We start from the raw sequence: 10,343 nt of genomic DNA on the forward strand, positions 1-10,343 counted from the left end.
TTGTAGAGGCTCCTATTTCGAGGTCGATTATTTTAGCTAGAGTGTTATTGAAGTTAGGAGGTTATGGGGGTATACGGTTTATGGGCTTATTGAAGCTTTTAGGTATAAATTGTGTAGTTATGTTAATTGTTATTTGTTTATGAGGAGGATTATTAATTTCTATTATTTGTGTTGGTCAGAGTGATATAGTGAAGTTAATAGCTTACTCTTCTATTGGTCATATGGGGGTAATGTTAGCAGGTATAATTAGAGGATTTATTGTTGGTTAGGAAGGAGCTATATTAAGGATAGTTTGTCATGGGTTATGTTCATCACGGTTATATTGTGTAGGTAATTTAATTTATGAAAAGTTCAATAGTCGAAGATTGTTTTTATGTGGAGGTATAATTATAATCCTGTAATGAGTTTATTAATATTTTTGTTAAGTATTTGTTAAGCCCTCCCTTTATTAATTTAATGAGGGAGGTTATGTTATATGTCTGTGGAGGCTCAGTGGCCTAGTGGTTAGGGCAGCGGACTCGTGGGCGGAGGATCGCAGTTTCGATTCCCAGACCGAGCGTTGTAAGTGTGTTTATTGAGCGAAAACACCTAAAGCTCCACGGCGATTCGGAAAGGGGTGTTGTACCCTTTCACCCCAACTTTCTCTCACTCTTTCTTACTGTTTCTTGAGTAACGCTGCGTCCCGTCCAGCTGAGGGGAACACATACGCCATAGAAACCGGGAAACCTGGTCCATGAACTTGGCTAGGCTTGAAAAGGGTGCATAAGTAAATAATGTTATCTCTCCCTCTCTCTCTCTCTCTCTCTCTCTCTCTCTCTCTCTGTATGTATATATATATATATATATATATATATATATATATATATATATATATGCATATATGTATTTCTTATTGTTTTTGTGTTGTAGCGATGGTATTCTGGGGAGGTTTACATAATTTAATTTTTTTATGTTAGAGTTGATGATGGTCAAATAATGAGTTTCATAAAGGTTTTAAGGCTTAATAAAAAAAATGAAATTTTATTATTGTTTTTCCATATTATTCCTTTATTAATATTTATTTTGGATATACATATATTGGAGGGATTTACATTAGATTATTAAAATTAGTTTATAGAAAAGTACGAGGTTGTGGTCATAAAGAAAAAGTTAATTTATTTTACTGAGGGTAAATTAAAATTAGAGATCTTTTTTAGATTTATATTAATGTCAGTTTCTTTTATTTTTTTAGCGATTTTATTTATATATTTGATTTTGAATAATTGCTGTTATATTATTTCGTGGGAAATTGTTTATGTTACGTTTTAATGTTGCGTTAGATATTTTACTTGATTGGGCAAGTTGTAGTTTTGGGAGATTGTTTGATTTCTGGATCGGTATGTATTTTTAAGGTTTGATATATGAAGGGTTAAGTGATTTCTAATAGTTATTTGTTTTGTCTATAATTTTGTGATTTTTAATCCTAGATTTGTTAGTTTGATTTTAGGATGAGATAGATTGGGATGGGTATCATTTTGTTTAGCTATTTACTATCAGAATAATAGATCATTAGGTGCAGGTATATAAACGGTTTTGACAAATCGGGTTGGGGATTGTTACATTTTAGATCGAATTAATATTATATCATTGTTCAGACATTGAAATTATTTATGTATTTGGCATTTGTTTGCTTTTTGATATTTGTATGGTTTTTGTAGTTATTGCTGGAATAACTAAAAAGGCTCAGATTCCATTTAGAAGTTGATTACCTGCTGCGCTAGCAACACGTACCTCTGCTTCAGCTTTAGTACATTGTTCTACTTTAGATACAGCGGGAGTGTTTTGTTGATTCGATTTTATAATTATTTAATTGAAGTGAGTTATTTTTGTTGTTTAATAGTGTTTATTTCTATTATGACTACTTTTATGTCAGGAATTTCTGCTTGCTTTGTCAACTTTAAGCCAGTTGAGGGTAATAATGATATCTTTAGGAATAAAAATGACTATATTAGCTTTAGTTTATCTATGTACACATGCTATATTTACAACTTTATTATTTTTGTATGGTGGGAATATTATTCATTGCTATTGTGGAGAACAGGATATCCGGGATATTAAGGGAGTAATATATAATTTGCCTTTTACTAGAATCGTTCTTAATATTTCAAATATAACATTATGTGAATTTCCTTTTTTGGCCGGGTTTTATTCAAAAGATTTGATCATTGAAGTCTTGTTAAATAGGGATATAAATATATTGATTGGAGTATTTGGGATATTTGGAGTTTTTAACTATATTATACTCTATACGTATATCTATTTATGTAGTATGAGCAGATGTAAAACGTGTGATTTACGAGAATATAAAGGAAGACGATTTATGTGTTGTCATATCGATATTGATTTTGTGTATTGGTGCTTTGTTTGGGGGCTTTATATTACAGAGAGTCGTTCTTTGTTTTAATGAAATTATTGTTTTACCTTTACTATATAAGATGTCAGTTGTGTTGTTATTAATATTTACTATATTATTGTCTTTTATATTGAGAAATGAAACGATGTGCAAATTAAGTATAGAATAATATATTGATGCAATAGGAAAATATGATTTATGTCTTCTTTAAGAGGTTATTCATTTATATTAATAATGAAGAACATTACTAATATAAATATACAGTTAGTAGATATAGGTTGATTAGGGGTTCAGAGAGCACTTATAATAATTAAGAAGACATAATATATATAATGGAGTGACGAATGGTTGTTTTATTTAATGTTAAATTTTATCAATTATCAAGGGTTAAATTTTATCAATTGATGTTTATCTGTGTATAAAGTAATTAATAAAGAAAAATGTAACTTTCAATAATAGCAATAACAATTTCGAAAATGAAATAATTGTAATTAGTAAAACGATTGATGGTGTAATATTAGAGGTGTTAATTAATGAGAATGATAGGAAATCACCAATTACGGTTAAAAAAATATATCCCGCTCTGATGTTAGCTGCGATTCGAATTGCTAAGTTAAAGGTTGAATGTTGAACTCTAATACGTAATTTCAGTTAAAGATAAAAAGTGAATTAAGAATGAATGAGAACCTGAGGGTAAGAGAGATGCAAGTGATGAATATCTATTATTATGATAAGAAGATATGATTAATCTAAAGCATAAAGGGAAAGAAGATATGGCTAAATGTCGAGTAGTTCTAAAAACATACCGGATTAATCCTAAGAGATTAAAATTGATGATTATTAAAAATAGTTAGGAAATAATAAGTGAAGATCCTCCAAGATTGTTTCTGAAAGATTGAAAGATCTGAATATTAATGATTTGTTTGGGGATTATAAGAAAGGAATTGAAAATGATGGAAACATTCAGAATGAAGAATTAATAAAAAAAAGAGAGATCATAGGGATAGAATTTATGTTAGGGAGTGAATACACAAGGTTGCTGAGTTATGATCATCAAATGAAGAAAAAATGTCTACTATCATTTTATCAATTTTATTTTGTTTTTTTAGTTGTTACTTTTTGCTTTATTAATTAACGTTTATTTTTATTGTTTCACCATACAGTAGATGAATTAAGAAACAATTAGGAATCAAAATAGGAAAATTAGTATGATTCAATTTAAAGGAGAAAGTTGAGGCATATAAAAAGTACTGTATTATAGTAATCTAAATTAGATAAATTTATCTTATTTATCAACTAACTTTTTATGTGTTTATATCTAATAGTCAATTATTCAAAGTATTTATATTTACGATTTCAAGTGTAATAGGTATAAATGAGTGATTTTCCCCGCAAATCTCAGAATATTCTCCGTAATATAGCCCAGCACAATTAGAATATAAGTTTAATTGATTGAGTCGTTTTGGAATAGCATCTACTTTCACCTCTTGTTAAAGAGTGAATAACATCAGCAGATGAAATGATTATTCAAGTGTTTGTTTTTATTGGGATGATTAAATGATGATCTGTTTCTAGTAGAATAAATGAACCTTCATTTAATTCATTTGGAGGAACTATATAGGAATCAAATTCGATATTCATATCTTCAGTATCATTGATGTCCCACTGCTTTTATTGCGAGATGATGATGGTGGAAGATTTTGACTCCTTACTTGTTTTTCTAAAATGCACCATAAATGTTCAATGATATTGAGATCTGGGGACTGTGGTGGCCAGATATGATATTCAACTTCACTACAATGTCCCTCGTGCCATTCAGTAACAAATTTAGCTATGTGAATTGGTACATTATTATCCTGAAAGATTGCGTTTCCCTCCGGAAACAGTTCCGCAACCATAGGATTAATTTGTTCAGATAAAATGCTTAAATAGATTTGACTATTAATTCTGCCATGAAGGGAAACCATTGGGTCTACGGATTTCGAAGATATTACCTCCTCCAGATCATCACAGATCCTCCTCCATGTTTAACAGTTGGAAGAAGGGAGTCTAGGTCAAATGCTTCTTTTGGCTGTCTCCACTCGTATACTCGGCTGGTGGTCGGATATAAGGTAAAGGATGACTCGTCCTAGAAAATAACATTTTTCTACTGCTTTAAGGACCAATTCTGTAGGTTCTTACTCCACTCTAAATACTTTGCAAAATTTTTTTTAGAAAGTAGTGTTATTCTGATTGCAGATCTCCTGTGAAATCCGGCTTCATGCAGCTCCCGGCAAACAGATTTTGTGGAAACTGGGTTCTCGAGGTGGTCATTAAGCTCTGCAGTAATTTTGGTCCCTATCTGAAAGTATTGGTTTTCTTCCCGAGTTGTGTTTCAACGAGGAGGTTTTTCCCCCCTCTTTCTCAAAGACTGTCATTACTTTCGAGACAGTACTTCTTGACACACCAAACATTTCAGCTGTTTTCTTTACACTAGGGCCTGCCATACGAGCACCAACAATTTTACCTCTTTGAAAATCAAATATATCTGTCATTTTAATGAATTTTAATTACCTTTTTCTGATGATATCTGAAAAAAAAACAGCACATTAAACAACACTAATAATAACTAAAAAAATATAAAAATAAACAAGTTTTTGGTGGTTTTATAGATATTTCAAAATTATGATGCTAGCTATTTCCATTATTTTGTCCAACCCTGTATCATCCAACTCTTTCTATTCTAATTTTTCTATATTTTCACCATCATCAGAATCGCCACGGTCAGGATCGGGATCATCCTTCTCATCGTCTTCTGTACAATATCTTGTTTATTAATCATTATCATCATTATCGATCCTTATTAGCACCATCTTCATCAACGCCATCCTCCTCCTCATTATTATCATCACCATCACCATCATCATTATCCCTCATCATAATATTCTGCAGCAGCAATATTATCACAACCACCACCAACATCATCAACTTAATCATTATTTTCATCGTCATTCCTCATCATCAGTCATATTATTTCCATCTTCTTCATCTAATTCTTTCGCGTCCACTTTTTTTTCTACTTCTGCACCTAATTGTCAAATCTCTTGTATACTCTTATCAATTTTTACTTTTTTTACTTAACAGAAACCTACGTAATAATAAAATCTCGGTTATTGAACGAGGATCCCTTGAAGATCTTACCAGTTTACGGACTTTGTAAGTTGGATCAGTTTCGTTGAAGATATTTCTCTGACTATATACTCCTAAATATTTGGTGTCTTGCTATCGTTATTCTCCATTACTTTATACTACACTAACTCACATTCTCTCCCTATAGGTATGTGTTAATGTGTGTGTGTGTGTATATATATATATGTGTGTGTGTGTGTGTGTGTGTGTGTGTGTGAACGTGTGCAAAAATATGAGTGTTTGCAGTTTACATTAGTGTTTGATATAATGTGTGTAAGTGTTTCCGTGCTTATGTATATTTATATCTGTGATTGTGTGAATAATTATCTATTCATTTTTTTTTATCATCTTATTTGTTCTTGTTAATCTTTTTCCTCTTGGGTGAGAATTACCATTAAACATAGCATAAAGCATTTGCTTTACTCTTCCAAAAGATCTTAATATCAAATCACATCTTAGGAAATGTTGGAAGTGTTAAAATTTGAAAATGACTGGAAGAAATATAAGAAGTCTGTATATATTGTATGTACCGAGACTGCTTTAATAAAAAAAAGCCCAGGAGATCAACAAATAATTAGTTGAAAATAATAAAGCACTTTCGACCTTGCTCAACGGTCTCAGAATAATAAAATTTGCCAGTGAACTTAAATATGTGAAATCTCATATTTAGCGACGGATGAGAAACTTTCAGAAATAATGGTGCAGGCCAATGGCTAAGGCCGAGGAAATGCAGTCGGCTTCCAATTCCAACAATGCCAAGTTGTAGTTTCATTCATAAGTTATGCGAAACATTGTCCTCTCCCAATATTTCCCTTGTCAATCGATAGATAAGTGCTTGCTGGTGGTTGAAGGTTGTTTTCACTCTTACTTTTAGCAATGCTGGTGCTGACTTGCATTGTTAGTTACTTTAGCGGTGTTTGTACTTGTGTCTTTTGACTGTAAATTGTTTGTTTCCCTTCTCACTCATTAGATAAGTGCTTATATATATATATATATATATATATATATATATATATATATATATATATATATATATATATATATATTTAACAAGAAAGACAACAAAAGAAAGAGACCTCAATATTATGCAAATAGAGGAACTTATCTGTAAAAATATGTGACACTTATTCAGTAGCTATGATAAAACTCCGAGTTCCGGATGTCAGAGTGGAAGCCCACACCAACATCTAAACCTTCGGTCTTAGCATAGCTATAGATACCAATCTGACGGTTGTCAACTGCCTAGATATGTCCCTGGATCTAAATAAGAATATTTATAAACCTTATAGAAAGCCCAAAGATAGACTTAGTTACATCAGTGTAGGTTCCTGCCATCCCTCCATAGTATTTAAAAATTTAGTTAAGAAAATTAGTAAAAGAATCTTTAGCCTCACTTCTAATAGGGACATTTTCAATAGCGTAGCCCCAGTATATAATAAAGCTTTTAAGAACATAATCGCACACAATACACTCTTATATATTTATATATTTGATCCTTTATATTGAACACTCAATATTTCATCTACATTCAATACTTTCTTTCATGGTGCCATCCATTTTTATTTTATTTTATATTATATTATATATTGTATATTATATTATATATTGTATATTCCATATTCTATACCCCACATTGGTTCTGCAGGAATATAAATAAAACATAAAAAAACAGACAGTGTTGGAACTCTTTTAAACAAAATAATATATATATATATATATATATATATATATATATATATATATGTGTATATATATACATATATATAGATATGTATATATACATACCTGTATATTTTATATATATATATATATATATATATATATATATATATAGAGAGAGAGAGAGAGAGAGAGAGAGAGAGATATGTATATATACATGTATATTTATATATATATATATATATATATATATATATATATATATATGTGTGTGTGTGTGTGTGTGTGTGTGTGTGTGTGTGTGTGTGTGTGTCTCATTTTTTTCTCTCCTTCTACATTTCGGAGTAACTTAATTATCATGTTCTACTTTAGTTCAAATTTCTTCTTTTTCATTCGTCTCTTCTAGTTCTAATTTTTGTACACTTTTGCTTTCAGTTCATTATAATCGCCATGGCCAAGATCTCAATTATCCTCATACCCCCTATGACATTCACCATCTCCTCATTATCATCATCACCAGTATCATCAACACCACTAACCCTATCTTCACCATCGTAATCATCAGTCAAATCCGCACACAAACGCACACATACACACATATGCATACATGCATACATATATATATATATATATATATATATATATGATCATATTGAAAACTTCTTTAGACACTAGGATAGTCTACTACTTTATCTAACATGGAACCAATAGTAGATTTAATTCACAAATCATGAAATTATATATCCACCAATAAGGTGTTGAGTACTGTTTTGCTCATCTTATATTTACATTTATATATATATATATATATATATATATATAATTTTAGAGAAACGAACCAAAGTTCATGAATTGATCCATGAAAATCCAGTCCCATATTGAAATGCACGATAAATAAGTATAATAGAATACAAAGTAAAAATCATAAAATAATGATAATAAAACGACTACACGTGTTTCATAACCAAGTTTTCAAATAGAAAATAGAATATATTCGAATCGATTAAATTAATCGAAAATCAGTTCTATTCAAAAATATTCAGGTCAAATAAAACAATAAGAATAACAAAATGAATGTATATAACACCCAACAATAAATAACAAATGAATGTATATAAAAATACTTATTATATTAAGATAGAAAAATGTTAAACAATATTATTAAAAAGAAATTTAATACTAATCTTATCGAAAATTATAAACGTGACATAATTAACTTTACGTTTATTAGACTATAAACTAACAGAAATATTAAATGCAAATCGTAACGAATCAATCATTTAAAATACAATTTTAAACGTAGTTTTGGGTTAAACCAAAATTATAGACGTAAAATAAATAGCTTTAATTTTAATATAAACTAACAAAAAATTAATTTATATAAATTAATTTATATAAAAATAATTATATCACCATTATATAGACGAAAAAAACATTCAACAAAATTATTGAAAAGAAATACAAAATTTCTCTCATCGAATCTTTAGTCTAAATAAAATTTTAATTGTCGTACTATTAACTTAACCTTAATTAGAATATTAACGAATAATCAAAGAAATTATATAAAAGCAACTACTTATTTATCCCATAAATCAAAAGGAAATATCAAACAATATTATTGGAAAAATGCAACCCTAATCGAAGCTTTGGTTTAAACTAAAATGATAAAATTTATACTATTAACTTAGTGTTAAACAAGGTGTCGGCTAATATTAAATATGAATTGGATTAATATAAAAATACATATTTTTCCAATCAATGACAGAAATCATTTAACAATATTAATGAAGATAAAAGCAATACTTATCTCAACGTTAAACTAATAACTAAGCGTTTATTAGAAAAAAGTCGTTGAAGATATTGCGTAATGAAAATGAATAGAATAAAGAGATATAAAAACAAGAATGAAAGTTTTTTATTTATAAAATCATGAATGAAAATTAAAATTTATATAACTTAAATTATAATGAGACAATTAACTATAATGTAAACATTTTATGGAACGTTAAAATCTAAGTAATTATAGTCTAAAGAATAATTCTAAGAACTATAACTTAAATAATATATATGAAATAAGCAAAAATAGTACAATTAAATTAATTAATTAAAATATTAATACTATTAATTTTATAAAAATCATAGTGTCATTAAAATATTAAATCCCTAAACTCACTAAAAAATATTAACGTACCAATAAATACACAATAAATATAAATTATAACTACTGCATTTAATAAAGAAGGAATAGTATTTACATACACACACACACACATATATATATATATACATACTTACACATACAGACTAACACACACACACACACATATATATATATATGTATATATATATATATATATATATATATATATATTTATATATATATATATTTATATATATATATATATTTATATATATATATATATATATATATATATATATATATATATATATATATATATATATATATATATATATATATATATAAACATATATATATATATACATATATATACATACACACACGGACACAAATATATATATATATAAATATATATAGACACAGTTAGCTAAAATTATTATATAAATAATGTAATTTATGTTTACATTTTATTTTTCGTTCATCAAATGAATTAATTATTTAATAATATCTCCTTAAATTCATTAGTACACAACTTACAAAAATTATTACCTATACGATAGGATTTCGCCTTACAAACTAACTCCCAATGTAAAAAGTACTTAATATTTTTAGATTTTAGTTCCCAAATATATTTACTAAGGTCAATAGAATGAATCAAATTTCTATTCTTAAAGGAGTGCATATGTTGAGCCACCCGTAATTTAATTTTATTAGAAGTCGATCCTATGTAAGTCTTATTTAAATTATAACCATTATGTTTATTTCCTTCCATTAAAGTCACTATACATTTATACACCACATCCTTCAAATCACATTTATCATTAAATTTACATTTAGTCTTATCTCTAGATGTAGAATTAATTATATCCTGGTCTTCATTATTATTATTATTAGAATAAGTATTTAATTTATATTTGTAATACTTATTTAAACTAAATCTATTAAACATTATGAGTAATAGAATAACTTACAACAAAGTTATTA

At 28.0% G+C, this 10,343-nt stretch overlaps 1 protein-coding gene across 2 annotated transcripts in view; it reads left to right on the forward strand.

Moving 5' to 3' along the window:
• The window catches only part of LOC128251221 (uncharacterized), a 157,610-nt gene extending 151,702 nt beyond the window's left edge, over positions 1-5,908 (forward strand). For both annotated transcript variants that reach the window (XM_089345195.1, XM_089345196.1), the window contains one exon: positions 5,516-5,908. In XM_089345195.1, coding sequence (XP_089201321.1) covers positions 5,516-5,591 — 76 coding nt within the window. In that variant the 3' untranslated portion in view covers positions 5,592-5,908. The remainder of the gene's footprint in view (positions 1-5,515) is intronic.
• Positions 5,909-10,343: the final 4,435 nt, after the last annotated feature.

Source organism: Octopus bimaculoides, chromosome 29 (assembly GCF_046866305.1).
Source record: "Octopus bimaculoides isolate indiv1 chromosome 29, ASM4686630v1, whole genome shotgun sequence".
Taxonomy (NCBI): domain Eukaryota; kingdom Metazoa; phylum Mollusca; class Cephalopoda; order Octopoda; family Octopodidae; genus Octopus; species Octopus bimaculoides.